A 17,500-nucleotide genomic window follows, 5' to 3' on the forward strand; every position below is an offset into this window, starting at 1 on the left:
CACATCATTGAACAGTTTGCTTAAAGCAAGCAGGAGCCTCTGATTGATAACACCAGATCATGTGGTGATGGCGTGATGTCACATGCGTTCGACCTCTCTGTGGCTCGCAGGTGCTGCTGGAGCTGCTGCAGGTGGGGGGGGTGGTGCAGTTCGATGAGAGCCGCCTCCTGTATCTCGCTGAGAAGGCCGAGTTGTGAGTACTTACACTGATGCTTAATCATTCCTGACGTTGCTGTTGTATATACTCCTGCTGTCTCTGAAGTAAGCCGCACGAGTCCCCCAGCAAGCTCTCCCACACACTCTGCTCAGGGTAGGGCACATTCCCATGCGTCCGTCAGCCAGTACACGTGTTCTTTCTCATACTCCTGTGAAAATATTTATCATCACCAGTCACCCTGAGTCGTGTGTGTGGTCGGAATGCATCCGTCTCCTCAGGGCCACAGCAGAGAAGTTTAAAAATGCTGTACCTCTGAAGTCTTCGTCTTTAAGGAGAGTGGAGCGGCAGTCTGCTCTTCCAGTCTAAGTGGCCGATTACACATACAAGCTGCAGTTTTGGTGCAATTTATTCATTCAGTGGCCTGATGGGGGGCAGGCCTGGAAACGCTGGCTTTGAGTTGAAGTTAATATTGAGAATGAAGCCTTAATAAAGGTGACGCTCACTGCAGCCCTGCCTGCGTCTGTCTTCCTCATTTCTGACTCATATCTGATCACATCTCTGTCTCTGTATCCCCTCACCGCCCTGCTGCACACACAGCTCATTAACAAGCAGGAGCAGTGTTTTCTGAAGCTCGGCGGAACCACCGCACACCGTTTCTGAATTTTATAAATTATATGTGAAGCAACAGTGCTCATTTTTGCATGTTTGTTTTATTTCATAGATAGTATTTAATCTCATCTCTGTGTCAGTTACCAGATCTGTGAGTTCATGTACGAGAAGAAGCACCTGTATGACAAAATCATATACTGCTACCTGAAGGACCCTCTCAGAAAGGTGAGCTGAGAACATAACCATGCAGACTGTGGCTGCAATCTGTGTCTGCATTGAATGAATGGTGTGTCTCTTGTCTGTCTGGTCAACTAGGAGGAGATATTTAATTACGTGCACAACATCCTGTCCATCCCGGGATACAGCCATGAAGAGAAGCAGTCTGTGTGGGACCGGGCACTGCAGCACATGACGGTGACGCAGCGTTTGTGGCCTGGATGAGTGTACTGATAACAGGGGCTGTCATATGTGAGGGGGGGGTGGCCGAGGTGGGGGTGCTGTAGAGTTCAACTCAGTGCTTTTGGGGGTGTTTGAAGGTCATAATATTCCTCTCTTTGCTGGATACTGTATAGGTACATTAGTATATAAGAAGTGAAAGTAATAGATCTAACCTTGTAGTAAATGATTTTCTGTTGTCTACTGTACTGTGTAACACCAGCATTAGAAAGGATCTATACAAAGTGCAGTGTCAGTCAAGCTGTTGCCTATAGCAACAGCAGCAGCAGTTTACTGCTGTGGCAGTCTGGCTGTAACAGTCAGTGTTACTGAAGTCTGTTACCCCATCTGACAGAGAGCAGTGGGTAGGCCTGCCTGTACAGCCATGCAGTGCAGCACGATTTAAACAACCCGAACTGAGAGTGAACATCAGAAGTGCGGGGGTTTGGTGGCCAGCTGGAGAAGAATGGAGGAACGCTGTATTTTTGGGATGGGGGCGGTTTAAAAGGAGGCAGCTGAAACACTCCGCTGTAAATTTGACAGCAGGGCATCTGTTGGTTCTGTCACAGGAGCTGGTGGCCATCAGTCCCTCCAAAGCGGCCGACCTGGTGTCCCTGCACTTTTCAGAGGAGGTGCGGTCCATCATCGACAGGCTGGAGGTAAGCTGGCCCCCTCGCCCTCTGACCTGCACGCAGAAGGCCAAATCAACACCCTCTCAACACCCTCCGTCCAATCCCAGCGCTCCGTGCCCCTCACTGTCCTATCCCAGCGCTCCGTGCCCCTCACTGTCCAATCCCAGCGCTCCGTGCCCCTCACTGTCCAATCCCAGCACTCCGTGCCCCTCACTGTCCAATCCCAGCGCTCCGTGCCCCTCACTGTCCAATCCCAGCGCTCCGTGCCCCTCACTGTCCAATCCCAGCGCTCCGTGCCCCTCACTGTCCTATCCCAGCGCTCCCTGTGAGAGACACATCCTACAAGAGCTTGTCTGCCTTTTGAAGACCTGTTTTATCGGAGGTGAAATTTGCACCACTTTCTTAGTGAGGTTTTGCATTTGAAAATGTGGAGCACGACATCTCTGCATCCATGTCCCGTGACCCTGAAACAGGGCTCCACTCAAACCTCTTCACCCTTATCCTTAAGGCTACTGATTTATTCATTTAATGAAGTGTTTTAAGAATAGTTAATTGAGTCAGACATTAGAAGTTGCAACACTTAGTTAAGTATTTTATGAAAATGCTTTTTTTGCTTAATTTTTAGGCAGGTCTGTCATACATTCAGTCACTGGGTTGTGTAAGAAGCACTGTGTTGTTGAGATTGGGGTTCTAATGTATTCTGTCAGAAACCATAAATGCTAAAACAATAGCTGGGTTTATAATACATTTCATAGGAAATATTTAATTTGAAATACTTTAAAACTAATGCTAAGAATGCAGACACTGGATGAGGTTAACTGTCCAGTCAGTGAAGCCACCTCCACATCTGTCATTAATTAACTGCATGGTACCTTAGCAAAGGGCTCGGTTGATAGCTGTCTGGGAAAAGCCTGAAAAAGGCTAAAAGAAGCGGTATCTTTAAAAGGATTAGCAGTTATCTACAGGCCAGTGTGTGATTGGTTTTGTGTTATTGTTATTACATTGTCAGATAGGCACTAATTGAAAAGCCCAGTTAGTCCTCAGACGGTCAGCAGGGAATTGTGGGATTGTGGTTTTAAAGGTCTGCTTCTAGGTCACCCATGAAAAGATAAAAGATGAGTTTGTAGCTTAATTTTTATTCATTGTTTTGTGCAATTTCTGCCTTTTAAAGGTCGCTGGGTTCACTGTGACTGTATCAGTGCAGACTGACAGTGTTTTTAAAGGGGGTTGGGGGGGTCACTGTGACTGTATCAGTGCAGACTGACAGTGTTTTTAAAGGGGGTGAGGGGGGTCACTGTGACTATCAGTGCAGACTGACAGTGTTTTCAAAGGGGGGGGGGTATGGATGTTCTCATTAAATGTGACTGTGTGCACCAATAACAGGACCTGTTGTATTTCACTCATGTTTAATCAATGATTTCACTCACTGAAGGACAGCTGACAGCTGACGGCTTATTTAAAGGTGAGGAGTCATGGTAATGAGAGCAGAGGGTAATATTTCTCTGGTTCTTGTCTCTCTAGGATGACTATATGGTGTTCCAGTTTCTGAAATGTCTTCTGGACCCTAGGTAGGAATACTGCCCCAGAAACCTCTGCCACTAAATGAATAAATGTATTGATTGTGTGGATTCTGTAATGTTGAACTAGTGTTGAGTGAAAACTTACTGTATCAGTACACTGTCCTCACTCCCCCCCTCTCTCACTCCCTCACTCACTCCCTCTCTCCCTCTCTCCCTCACTCACTCACTTCCTCTCTCACTCACTCTCTCCCTCACTCACTCTCTCCCTCTCCCTCACTCCCTCACTCCCTCTCTCACTCCCTCACTCCCTCTCTCATTCCCTCCCTCCCTCACTCCCTCACTCACTCTCTCCCTCTCCCTCACTCCCTCACTCCCTCTCTCACTCCCTCACTCCCTCCCTCTCTCCCTCTCCCTCACTCCCTCACTTCCTCTCACTCACTCTCTCCCTCATTCACTCCCCCCCTCACTCACTCACTCACTCACTCCCTCTCTCATTCCCTCTCTCACTCACTCACTCCCTCTCTCACTCACTCCCTCTCTCATTCCCTCTCTCACTCACTCACTCCCTCTCTCACTCACTCCCTCTCACTTCCTCTCTCACTCCCTCTCTCCCTCACTCACTCTCTCCCTCTCCCTCACTCCCTCACTCCCTCTCTCACTCCCTCACTCCCTCTCTCACTCACTCACTCCCTCTCTCATTCCCTCCCTCTCTCACTCACTCTCTCCCTCTCTCCCTCACTCACTCTCTCCCTCTCTCCCTCACTCACTCTCTCCCTCTCTCCCTCACTCACTCACTCCCTCTCTCATTCCCTCCCTCTCTCACTCACTCACTCCCTCACACACACACTTATTCTGGCAGTGAGCGGTGGGATGGAGGTGCGGTATTCTCAGTGTCAGTTCGTGCTGCAGCCTTGCTGGTGTCTCTGCACCAGGGGCAGCAGAGTGTCTGTATGAGGAGCCGTGGTGCAGGGAGAGAGCTGGTCTTCACACGGCGTGCGCGCGTCTGATGGCCGCTCCGCGCTGTGCTCTTTCCTTCCTTTCTTTCCTCTTACGTGATGTTAGCCTCGCGACACGCGATGTTAGCCCCGCGACACGCGATGTTAGCCCCGCGACACACAATGTTAGCTCCCGCGACACACAATGTTAGCTCCCGCGACACGCGATGTTAGCCCCGCGACACACAATGTTAGCCCCGCGACACACAATGTTAGCTCCCGCGACACGCGATGTTAGCTCCCGCGACACACAATGTTAGCTCCCGCGACACGCGATGTTAGCTCCCGCGACACACAATGTTAGCTCCCGCGACACACGAGCAGCTCCCCCGAGCCCCCAATGATCTCTCACTGCCAGAGCCAATGCAGAGAAATCTGCAGTTACTACTGCCACTGTACATACACTCACACACACACACACACGCATACACACACACACACTCACACACACACTCACACTCTCACACACACACACACACACACGCATATACACATTCACACACACACAGACACACACACGCATATACACTCACACACACACGTATATATACACACTCACACACACACATACATATAGACTCACACACACATACATGCTCACACACACATACACAGTACTCATGTATACATATATGCTTGCGTGTGCTGTCTGCGTGTTGCGTGTGATTTGCCTGAGCTGTCTGTGTGTTGCGTGTGATTTGTGTGTGCTGTCTGCGTGTTGCGTGTGATTTGCCTGAGCTGTCTGTGTGTTGCGTGTGATTTGCGTGTGCTGTCTGCGTGTTGTGTGTGATTTGCGTGTGCTGTCTGTGTGTTGCGTGTGATTTGCGTGTGCTGTCTGCGTGTTGCGTGTGATTTGCGTGTGCTGTCTGTGTGTTGCGTGTGATTTGTGTGTGCTGTCTGCGTGTTGCGTGTGATTTGCGTGTGCTGTCTGTGTGTTGCGTGTGATTTGCGTGTGCTGTCTGCGTGTTGCGTGTGATTTGCCTGAGCTGTCTGTTGGTGCTATAATGCAGATCAGATTCTCCCGTTTGCTGATTCCATAAGGATTTTGAACAAAGCTCTGAACCTTCATGACTTCATTCTCACATTTCTAGTTGGCAGTGGAATGTGTTAATGTAGCGGAGACATCATGCCAAAAGCAGCATGGAACATGTGCTTGCATAATAAAAAGCATTTATCAGCTCTGTACCCATGAGTCTGAGGGGCGGTGCCGTGTGGGACATGGGTGCGGACCAGAAACGGAATCAGGGAAAGTCCCGCTGCGTGAGCTTACAGTCTGTTTCACAGGCTCAGATGCTGCTCTCCCCGGCCAACAAGCGTCATATGTAAGAGCACCTATAAAAGGCCATTATGCTGACCTGCATCATCGATGTCTTGAGCTCTGATTGTGAATTTTATATTTACATTGTTGCATTTGGTTGGTTGTAAAATATTTAATACTGGTATATTTTTATGTTCATAAATACACAATTTGACACATGTAAGTTGATGTAGATAGTATACAAGCAGGTCTGAATTTGTGTCAGGTTAGAGTGATGTGCCATGTGCCATGTCAGGATGGCATGGCTCTGTGACACTGAAACACCTGTGCAGGTGAGGTGATGTATCTGTGCCTCCGCTGTGCTGTCAGCCTTGCCGGCACCTGCCCCTGGCCGCTGGGGACACAGCGTTTTAGGGTTATACCCCTGTCACCCTCACAGCTAATGCTGCTGAGGGAGGGGATGCCTTATCTCAGCTGGGATAAAGCTGGCTCCTCTCCCAGTTCCTGCTGCGGGTTTGGGCTCTGTGTTGGAGAGTGAGGCTGTGCTGTGGGTTTGGGCTCTGTGTTGGAGAGTGAGGCTGTGTTGCGGGTTTGGGCTCTGTGTTGGAGAGTTAGCCTGTGCTGTGGGTTTGGGCTCTGTGCTGGAGAGTTAGCCTGTGCTGCTGGTTTGGGCTCTGTGTTGCGGGGGTAGGGTCAGACACCTGTGGGAGTGGAAGAGCATTTTTAATATTCTGCTCCCATCAGCCCCTGCTCTTACGGCGTCGGCCTTGCAGTGTCACAGTCCAGCTTTATATTTATGAGCGTATACTGTATGTATACATCAGTACAGTGTGTGTGTGTGTGTGTGTGCGTGTCTGTGTGTGGTGATGGTGTGTGTGTGTGTGTGTGTGTGTGTGTGTGTGTGTGTGTGTGTGTGTGTGTGTGCTGGTGGTGTGTGTGTGTGTGTCTGTGTGTGGTGATGGTGTGTGTGTGTGTGTGTGTGCTGGTGGTGTGTGTGTGTGTGTCTGTGTGTGGTGATGGTGTGTGTGTGTGTGTGTGTGTGTGTGTGTGTGCTGGTGGTGTATATTTCCAGTAGTGTGTAACTCCGCTCTCTTCCCCAGGGAAGGCCCGAATCCCCAGGCTGTCCTGAGACTCAGCCCTGAGCTGCATGAGCTCCACCTGGGGCTGCTGTGTCGCTTTAGCCCCCTACAGGTCACTGCTTTCCTGAAGGCCTCGCAGGACTACAGGCTGGAGGAGGCCATCCAGGTGTGTGTGGAAAAACGCACACACTCACCACCAGCACACACACACACACACACACACACACACACACACACACACACACACACACACACACACACACGACTTCAGGAGTGTGGAGCTCATTTCTGCAGCCTGTTGGAGGAATCAGTTAATGTTAGCATCAGCACCACACGCTCCTCATACCCCTCTCTCTGCCTCACTCCCTTTCTCTCTCTCTGTATCACTCCCTCTTTCTCTGTCTGCTTCACTCTCTCTCTCTCTCTGTCTTTCCCTCTCCCTCCTTCCCTCCTTCCCTCTCTCTCTCTCTCTCTCTCTCTCTCTCTCTCTCTCATTTCAGTGCAGTTCAACAGTTTATTGGCAAGACAGACAATTGCTGTGTTGCCAAAGCAACAAGACAAAGACTACATCAATTAATCAAATTTAACCATACAAATTAAAAGAGAACTTAAATTGGATATGAAATTGAATATGAATAGTCAAGTTAAATTGATAAATAATAAACAATAATCAACCATGCAGGGTACAACCAAACTATAAATAATTGAATTATGAATTATTATGATGAATAAATACGTGTGGGTTTGCTCTGTGTCTCTGAGATCACGGAGCAGCAGGGGCTGCAGGAGGCCACGGCGTACCTGCTGGAGAGGAAGGGGGACGTGCAGGGGGCCTTCCAGGTGCTGCTGCAGGTGAGGGAGCTGCCTGCCGCACGGCGTGCAGGGTGTGCAGGGTGTGCAGGGTGTGCGGTGTGTGTGCAGGGTGTGTGCAGGGTGTGTGCAGGGTGTGTGCAGGGTGTGTGCAGGGTGTGTGCAGGGTGTGCAGGGTGTGCAGGGTGTGCAGGGTGTGCAGGGTGTGCAGGGTGTGCAGGGTGTGTGCAGGGTGTGCAGGGTGTGTGCAGGGTGTGCAGGGTGTGCAGGGTGTGCAGGGTGTGTGCAGGGTGTGCAGGGTGTGCAGGGTGTGTGCAGGGTGTGTGCAGGGTGTGCAGGGTGTGTGCAGGGTGTGTGCAGGGTGTGTGCAGGGTGTGCAGGGTGTGCAGGGTGTGCAGGGTGTGCAGGGTGTGTGCAGGGTGTGTGCAGGGTGTGCAGGGTGTGCAGGGTGTGCAGGGTGTGTGCAGGGTGTGTGCAGGGTGTGTGCAGGGTGTGTGCAGTGTGTGCAGGGTGTGCAGGGTGTGTGCAGGGTGTGTGTGCGGTGTGTGCAGGGTGTGCAGGGTGTGCAGGGTGTGCAGGGTGTGTGCAGGGTGTGTGCAGGGTGTGTGTGCGGTGTGTGCAGGGTGTGCAGGGTGTGCAGGGTGTGCAGGGTGTGCAGGGTGTGTGCAGGGTGTGCAGGGTGTGCAGGGTGTGTGCAGGGTGTGCAGGGTGTGCAGGGTGTGTGCAGGGTGTGCAGGGTGTGCAGGGTGTGCGGTGTGTGTGCAGGGTGTGTGCGGTGTGTGTGCAGGGTGTGTGCGGTGTGTGCAGGGTGTGTGCAGGGTGTGTGCAGGGTGTGTGCGGTGTGTGCAGGGTGTGTGCAGGGTGTGTGCAGTGTGTGTGCAGGGTGTGCAGGGTGTGCAGGGTGTGTGCAGGGTGTGTGCAGGGTGTGTGCAGGGTGTGCAGGGTGTGTGCAGGGTGTGTGCAGGGTGTGTGCAGGGTGTGTGCAGGGTGTGCAGGGTGTGTGCAGGGTGTGCAGGGTGTGTGCAGGGTGTGCAGGGTGTGTGCAGGGTGTGCAGGGTGTGCAGGGTGTGCAGGGTGTGCAGGGTGTGCGCAGGGTGTGCAGGGTGTGCGGTGTGTGTGCAGGGTGTGTGCGGTGTGTGCAGTGTGTGTGCAGGGTGTGCAGGGTGTGTGCAGGGTGTGCAGGGTGTGCAGGGTGTGCAGGGTGTGCGGTGTGTGTGCAGGGTGTGTGCGGTGTGTGCAGGGTGTGTGCGGTGTGTGCGGTGTGTGCAGGGTGTGTGCAGGGTGTGCAGGGTGTGTGCAGGGTGTGCAGGGTGTGTGCAGTGTGTGTGCGGTGTGTGCAGGGTGTGTGCAGGGTGTGTGCAGGGTGTGTGCAGGGTGTGCAGGGTGTGCACGGCGTGCAGGGTGTGCAGGGTGTGCAGGGTGTGCGGTGTGTGTGCAGGGTGTGTGCGGTGTGTGCAGGGTGTGTGCGGTGTGTGCAGTGTGTGTGCGGTGTGTGCAGGGTGTGCAGTGTGTGTGCAGGGTGTGTGCAGGGTGTGTGCAGGGTGTGCAGGGTGTGTGCAGGGTGTGTGCAGGGTGTGTGCAGGGTGTGTGCAGGGTGTGTGCGGTGTGTGTGCGGTGCGTGCAGGGTGTGTGCAGGGTGTGTGCAGGGTGTGTGCAGGGTGTGTGCAGGGTGTGCAGGGTGTGTGCAGGGTGTGCAGGGTGTGTGCAGGGTGTGTGCAGGGTGTGCAGGGTGTGTGCAGGGTGTGTGCAGGGTGTGTGCAGGGTGTGTGCAGGGTGTGTGCAGGGTGTGTGCGGTGTGTGCAGGGTGTGTGCAGGGTGTGTGCGGTGTGTGCAGGGTGTAGTGTCAGACTCCACTGTGAGCGCAGTATGTACAGTAAGGTGAGCAGCTGTTGAATTAACCTGGATTCTCTCCACTGCCTCAGACACTGAAGGATAAACTCACCTCCCTCACCCAGCAGAGCCAAGGTACAGAAACACAACGTGGGTGTGTGTGTTTATTCTGTGCGTTTTAACCCTTTGGTAATGTGGCAGTCATACTCAGGCTGTGTGTGTGTGTGTGTGTGTGTGTGTGTCACTTTCCACTCAGAAGAGGAAGGGGAGGAGCTTCGGCTGCAGGGGGTGGAGTCAGCATTGGGTGACATCATCGCTCTGTGTCACAGGAGCTCACACAGCCTCAACCAGCAGCAGAGAGAGGTACACTCACCTGTACACTCACCTGTGCGCTTACCTGTGCACCTGTGTGTGAGTGTCACGGGCAGCAGGAGTGTCCTGCTATGAAGCCGTGTGTGTGTGTGTGTGTGTGTGTGTGTGTGTGTGTGGTTGGTGTGGTTTTTGGGTGTAAGCTCCTTCCTCCTTCACAGGCTCTGTGGTTCCCGCTGCTGGAGGCCATGATGTCGCCACAGAAGATTCTGAAGGGTCCAAACTGGCGCTCCACCTCAGAGGGTAAGAAACCCCTCGTGCCACCGGGCCCCCCAAAACCCACAGCCCCTGCCACCCTGCCCCCCCACACCGATCCAAACCCTCAGCCCCCCGATCCAACCCCCCCCCCATCTAAACCCCCTCCATCCGAACCCCCACCCCCCTGATCCAACAGTGCTGAAGTCAGAAACAGATTTCTCTCATTTGCAGCCCATAGTGATACAACAGGGGGGCTTCATCCTGTGTTTGCGTTCAGAGCTGTGCTCACAGCAGGGTTTGCCTCTCTGTAAGCCTGTGCCGTACCTGTGTGAGTGCAGATGTCTGTGCTGTACCTGTGTGAGTGAAGATGTCTGTGCCATACCTGTGCTGTGCTGTGCTGTGCTGTGCTGTGCTGTGCTGTGCTGTGCTGTGCTGTGCTGTGTGCGGGGAGTTCTGACCTGGATGAGTGTAATGGTGGTGCTCTCTCTCTCTCCCACTCCCCCAGCGCTGAAGGAGTTAACCATGCAGGTCCTCAACAGCATGACGAGCTTCATCGCGCTGCCTGCCGTCATTCAGAGAATCCTGCAGGTGGGTGTGAGGGTGTGAGGGTGTGTCACATGCCTCTCAGATCCCCCTCACACACCTCTCAGCTCTACCTCACACACCTCTCAGCTCTCCCTCACACACCTCTCAGCTCTCCCTCACACACCTCTCAGATCCCCCTCACACACCTCTCAGCTCTTCCTCACACCTCTCAGCTCTCCCTCACACACCTCTCAGATCCCCCTCACACACCTCTCAGATCCCCCTCACACACCTCTCAGCCCTCCCTCACACACCTCTCAGCTCTCCTCTCAGCTCTCCCTCACACACCTCTCAGCTCTCCCTCACACATAAATCACAACAAAATAGATTGGATAGTAACACTTTATTAACAAATCAACAGAGTTTCTGTGTGACCTTATAAGTAGCACTACAACACTAAATAACTGACTTCACTCAGCTATTGTGCGAAGTTGTCTGCTACACTAGGATCATGTCACACCATGGGTCGTCTCTGCAGTCTCTAGTCTGCAGTCACTGCAACAGTAGCTGAATGTCCTTGATTTGTCAGGATTGATCATGGGTCCTGACTGTACTCATAGGCAGCCCCTTTTGCCATCTGGAGCTGCCTGTCTGTTGGTGCAATTACACAACAAGTGTCTGTATTTATCTTGCATTGCAATAGGGCTGTTAGAGTGTCAGTGTTAAGATTTTTTTCTGCAGTTTGTGTGAATCTTCCTTACTTGGGAAAAGACTCTTTCACAGTCAGCATTGTTGTGTGGAAGGGACAGCACAGCTTTCATGGTTGTTCTCAGGTTGGGGAATCTCTCCTGTCCCATGGGACTTCTCATCTGCAGGATGGAGGCCCACGCGTGGGCAGCCCTGTTGGGTTTCCCCTCTCCATCCACAAGTGAAAATGTTTACAAACAGGCGGCGCGTGAGCACTAGCTGGTGGCAGAAAGCCACAGGGTGGCAACCAGTACCAGCAGAGAAATGACCATTCTTGACAGTTATCGTCATGTAATTTTACATTTTATAATTTTTACATGATCTATCAGATGTATATTAAGTAATATCTGTCTACAGTAATGATTCTGTGCACCTACAATTAAAAAAATTGTAAAGGTAACATGTCCAGTTCGGGGAAAACCATATGATTTTATGGGGAAACAGTAGTAATGTTCAATTCAATTCAATTCGATTCAATTTTATTTGTATAGCGCCTTTTACAACACAAATTGTCACAAAGCAGCTTTACATTCTTCCCAGGCATGAGACCCCTGAGAGCAAGCCTAAGGCAACAGTGGCAAGGAAAAACTCCCTAATTTACAGAAGAAACCTTGAGCAGAACCCAGCTCAGAGGGGGAGCCCATCTGCTTCTGGCCGGCACTGGGCAGATAGAATTACAGAGAGTCTTAAAGTTGTACAATGTACTTTAAGACCTTTGAGTTTGATAGACAGCAGTCATTAACAACAGAGTTATTATGAAATCTATCCAGGAATGTCCGGTTCTTGGCACGCAGTTGGCTTGATGGGCAGGGCAGCGAGGTAGCAGAGCTGGAAATCAGGATGTGACGCTTGAGCTACAGCTCCAGGCAGAAGCCCAGAGCAGGGATAGGAAACAAATAGAAAACAGTGATTAGTGCAGGAATGGAAACATAAAGGCATAAAGGCAAAGGGGGGAACAGAGGGGGGAAGAGGGATGCATGTGCGTAATAGGGAAAAGTCCCGGCAGATAAGGACTATGGCAGCATACCTAGGGGACGAGAGGCAAGGGGCCAGCACAATCATGAGGGCGACCCTAAGGCAGTCAACACCAGACCACAGCCGGATCAGCTGAACACAGAGTACCCAAGCCGTGATGTAGTGACAGCAATGACTGCTTAGTCCACCAGAGACTCTACGATCAATGTCAGCACCGTGCCATGTCCCTCAACTAAAGGATTTGAAATAAAGATACGTTTTTAGCCTAGACTTAAAGGCGGAGAGAGAGTCCGCTCCCCAAACTTCGGTGGGTAGACACAAAAGAGGGGCTCGGTACTAAAAGGCTCTGTGAAGCATTACTTAGCGTTAGCAGCTAGCAGTTTAGCCACATATCAGCAGATCCCAAGTAATAGTAATAGCGAATAGTTGTGCTGTCAAGTTACTCATGTGATCATGTTGATGGGAATATATTTTGTGGTATGTGACTGCTACAATACAAAAAAAATATATACTGACATTATAGAAACATGGTGAAGTTATATAAATAACATTGAGAAAGTCGTGAATTTTGCAGGTAAGTCTACAGGAGCCAAAGCCATTTTCTGCCACCAGCCAGGGTATTGGTCTGTTGTGTGAGACTTCAGGAAACAAGCATCCGGTTGTTGTTCTTCGTTTACCCCAGTGTGTGTTCGTGTGTTTATGCATTATTTTATCGTTCTCAAAATGAATAGCATGCAATAAATTTTGAACCAAGTTTTTTTGTAACCCGTATGATTTTATGTATGTCTGTAAGCAATTATACAGAAAATCTGTATAATTTACAGACATTCCATATAGGTTGACATGTATGAGTTCAAATGTAAGTGAAATATTGCTAACTAAAACTGGCAGCCTACACAGGATACTTTTAGAGAACACCATCTCTTTAGCATCAGAGAGGATGACCCCTGGGTGTCATTGGGACTCTGCTTCCCAGAGGACTCCTCTGTGCTGCATATACCCACACGGGATTTCAGGACGTTTCAGCTGCTTCAGAGATTCAGATCTGTAACAACATCCTCATTAATGTCACATCAGGCGCTGCTCATCGCAGAAGATCTGAGGAGAAGTGACTGCGGCAACAATAGGATGTTTGTGTGTGAATACTGCATTCTGAGGCAATTATCCACAATCTGAGGCTGTGATTGTGAAGTACAGCTTCTTGGCTGTTAAACTGGGGCAAGGATACTGGCTCGCCTGCCTTTCCCGGGTTGTGTGTGTGAGTGCTGAGAGAGGGGATTCCCAGGTGGGGCTCATGTATTCTTCATACGGCAGTTTAAATGCCTGTAATTGGATTTCTCAGCTCCTGCGTGTCGGGCTTCTTCACAGCGTTAGGCACAGAATAACAAAATGCCATTTCCAGCTCTGCAGGAGACAGCTGTGCTGCTGGAATCTGCTTTTGGGTCACAGTGTGAGGATGATTCTGTATGAAAAGGACAGTCTGCCTGCAGTTTGCGCCTGCCTGCGCAGCTGAGTACAGCCTGGTGTGCGCGGCTGTGTGCGCCTGTGTGTGCGCCTGTGTGCGCGGCTGTGTGTGCGCGGCTGTGTGCGCGGCTGTGTGCGTGGCTGTGTGCGCGGCTGTGTGCGGCTGTGTGCGCGGCTGTGTGCGTGGCTGTGCGCGGCTGTGCGTTGCTGTGCGCGGCTGTGTGCGCCTGTGTGCGCGGCTGTGTGCGTGGCTGTGCGCGGCTGTGCGTTGCTGTGCGCGGCTGTGTGCGCCTGTGTGTGCGGCAGTGCGTGATTGTCATTAGCGGTTGTTTCCCTTTATACTGTAGCTGCACTATGGTAGGCCTGTTGCTACTTTGTGTGCCGCTGTAGAATTGCCTGCTATGAAGATGCACTTCGTGGTGTTACTGGAGGATCTTTAAGCATCTTTTTATTGATGCCAGGATCTTCTAATGCCATTAATAGTGTGTTCTTTCTCTTCCAGGACCCTGTGTATGGCAAAGGCAAGCTGGCTGAGATCCAGGGTCTGATTCTCGGTATGCTGGAGACCTTTAACTACGAGCAGGTACAGACCCCCCGCTCTTCCGCTCTGTCATTGGTGTTTCCTCACTCAGCCACTCCCTCTCTGGGGTGGGCTCTTTAGTCCAAGATACCAGTTTACGGTATTATGGAGACTTCTCCCATCAGCCCCTGCTGGGTTCATGGATCTTGCGTGTTGAATGTGCTCTGCATGGCTGTGGTCTCATTGATGAGATCTGGTGTTGTATAAGGCAGGGGTGAGCGGGCAGGAGGGCCGTGCCTCTATCCAGCCGAATCCTCTATCCAGCCGAATCCGCCCATAACGCTGTGACGCCTAAGGCCTAACCCCGAAACCCTAACCCCTAATATGTTGTGTACACATATATATATATATATATAATATATATATATATATATATATATAATTTACATAACTGTATATAACTGGCTATGTTAAGGCAAGCCAACAAGATCATAACCAACCCATCTCATGTGCTACACACTGAGTACCAGCTACTGCCATCAGGGAGGAGGTTTAAAGTACCATGCTGTCGTTTCAATAGATTTTGAGAAAAGGGGAAATGGATTGGATGTGGTATTGATTAAAACAGAGGCATGAAATCTCACGCCCACCTCTCTGAAAGGGATTAATCTGACTTCAATGTAATTAAAAGGGATTGAACACGGTAGTACATGAAGCTGTGGGCTTATCGCTGGCCTCCACCAGCCAGGTGGAAATGCGGACATTCACCCGTCTGTGTCTGCAGGACCGTGCATGTAGTCACAGAGTGTGTTACCCATGCTGTGAGTATCAGCTGGTGATCTATAAAGAAATGTTGATGAAATCTCTGAAAATGTATAATTCTGCACAGTGTGTTCATTTGTGTGTACTTGCTTTGCTTCTGTCTTTTGTGGCACATGTGTGTGTGTTGTATGGCGCACATATACATACATATACATATACACACACACACACCCATACAAACTTTTCCATGTGTGATCTGAAGAGTCAGACTGGAGGTGTGCATGTCATGGGGGACGGGCAGAGCAGGGCTGTAGTGTGTGAGGCTGTAGTGTGTGAGGCAAGGCTGTAGTGTGTGAGGCAGGGCTGTAGTGTGTGAGGCAGGGCTCTGTAACTCTAACCCTCTCTCCTGTGTCAGACGCTGCTGGAGACGACCACCAGCCTGCTGAACCACGACCTGCACTGGTCTCTGTCGCACCTGCGGGCTGCGGTCAGCAGGGGGCTCCACCCGCGGCAGGACCACTGCAGCATCTGCCTGCAGCAGTACCGGCGGCAGCACGAGGCCCAGGACGAGATCATCATCTTCAGGTGCCCAAACACAGCGTCTGCACTGTGTCACCTGCACACAGAGCACTGCGTCCCCCGCACACAGAGCGCTGCACTGCGTCACCCGCACACAGAGCACTGCGTCACCCGCACACAGAGCACTGCGTCACCCGCACACAGAGCACTGCGTCACCCGCACACAGAGACATGCGACACCCGCACACAGAGCACTGCGTCACCCGCACACAGAGCACTGCGTCACCCGCACACAGAGCACTGCGTCACCCGCACACAGAGACATGCGGCACCCGCACACAGAGCACTGCGTCACCCGCACACAGAGCACTGCGACAGCAGGCAGCTCCGGCAGTTTTCCCTCACGCTGCCAGTCCTGCCAAATGAAAGCAGTGGCCGGGTTTTCGTGTCTGGAGCAGCACCTTCTCCCGTTTGCCTTTGATCTGCCTTTCAAAGTCAAACTCACGTTTACTTTCTGTTCCAGCTGCGCTCACCCAGAGCGTGACTCAGCACTCTGTGTTCCAGCTGTGCTCACCCAGAGCGTGACTCAGCACTTTCTGTTCCAGCTGTGCTCACCCAGAGCGTGACTCAGCACTTTCTGTTCCAGCTGTGCTCACCCAGAGCGTGACTCAGCACTTTGTGTTCCAGCTGTGGCCACCTGTACCACTGCCAGTGCTTGCAGAGTAAGGAGTGCGGTTTGGTGGGGGAACGGTTACAGACCTGGAGCTGCTACAAGTGCACCTCCAGCCAGGGAGGACGCAGCGGAGAGCGCCTCGCCACGGAGACCGGGCGGGGCCGCAGCACATCCCTGGCACAGGTCAGTGTTCCTGCTCGAACCCGGGCTGCACGGCCATGCTCCTGACCAGGTGCCCTGAGCAAGGTTTTCTTTGCCTGCTGAGACCTGCCAGTCTTCCGAAACATATTATATTAAAGACCTCTTGCCTGTCTGTCTGCCTGCCTGCTTGTCTGTTTATCTGTCTGTCTGTCTGCCTGCCTGCTTATCTGTCTGTCTGTCTGCCTGTTGGTCTGTCTGTGTATCTCTATCCACAAATGTCAGTAAATAAGTGTAATGTGGGCAGAGTGAACAGGGGGGAGGATGCTCTTATTGCTCCAGGCCTCAGAGGAGACACATCTTAAAATTACTTTCATAACACTATGAAGAGCTGTGGGAATCTGCTCTGTGTGGGTAAAGCATAAGCAGTAATCCAGTCCTGCAAGAGCGTTTCCACAACCTTGGTGGGCAAGACCTGAGGATACTAAAAGCAATTTAGTATCTGCAATGCCTCACACATAATACCAATCATCTTTCTGTCTGTCTGTGTGTCTGCTCTTCACATATATTCCAAAGCATCTTTTCTCTTCCCCAATGCACTGCATTTCAATCTTTCAAATATTCTTTCATTGAGAAACAGGAGTCAAAGAAATATTTCTACCAATTCCCTGATTTACATAGTTCACAAGGCTCTTTTCAGTCCATTAAATCGTAATTCATTGATGGCCATCAGAGTGGTTTTGTTCCTTTGCAATAGACCCTGAAGGCCTGCTTTTGTTTGGGTTGTGTGTGGTTTGTAGCGTTATATGGAACATTTGCTGTCAGTGTGGAGCAGAAGCAGAAACCGCTGCACGACCTCCCTCAGCCTGGCCTTCAAGAGCTCCTCATTATTCTCTTCAAATCCATAAGAAGATTAACTGTCTCAAGAGCTCTGTAATGGGCTAAATAAATTGCACATTCCCTGCTCTTAATTGCCAGAGCACTTCAAGAGAGAACATGTGAAGCGTGATAAGCCTCCAGCTCAGCGCTGGCCCAGGAGAATCTGCTAAGTGTGTAAAACGATGTGTCACATGGGCATGAGAGCACCTCTGTCTGCGTTCACTCAGTGTGCTGCGTCCTAGCTTACATTATTAGTCTTCATCTCAGTTTCTTTTTGATCATGTAGTTTCCTTTCAATCTGCACATAAAGGCAGAAGAACAAAGAGGAAGAAAATGCCATTTTTTTTGAGCAGGTTTTGTTTTTGTGCATTTGGCGAACATTTCCCAGCATGCAGCTTTCCTTGCT

The 17,500-nt window shown here is 51.2% G+C and overlaps 1 protein-coding gene across 1 annotated transcript in view; it reads left to right on the forward strand.

Moving 5' to 3' along the window:
• Positions 1 to 17,500, forward strand: part of LOC118789077 (vacuolar protein sorting-associated protein 8 homolog) — a 57,150-nt gene that overhangs the window by 27,514 nt on the left and 12,136 nt on the right. Inside the window, 14 exon segments of the mRNA XM_036545382.1 lie at positions 111 to 193; positions 907 to 991; positions 1,082 to 1,180; positions 1,771 to 1,860; positions 3,355 to 3,401; positions 6,707 to 6,851; positions 7,448 to 7,537; positions 9,418 to 9,460; positions 9,585 to 9,688; positions 9,856 to 9,937; positions 10,398 to 10,480; positions 14,106 to 14,186; positions 15,301 to 15,470; positions 16,092 to 16,260. Of these exon segments, the coding sequence (XP_036401275.1) occupies positions 111 to 193; positions 907 to 991; positions 1,082 to 1,180; positions 1,771 to 1,860; positions 3,355 to 3,401; positions 6,707 to 6,851; positions 7,448 to 7,537; positions 9,418 to 9,460; positions 9,585 to 9,688; positions 9,856 to 9,937; positions 10,398 to 10,480; positions 14,106 to 14,186; positions 15,301 to 15,470; positions 16,092 to 16,260 (1,371 nt within the window).

This window comes from Megalops cyprinoides, chromosome 14, assembly GCF_013368585.1.
Source record: "Megalops cyprinoides isolate fMegCyp1 chromosome 14, fMegCyp1.pri, whole genome shotgun sequence".
NCBI classification, from domain to species: domain Eukaryota; kingdom Metazoa; phylum Chordata; class Actinopteri; order Elopiformes; family Megalopidae; genus Megalops; species Megalops cyprinoides.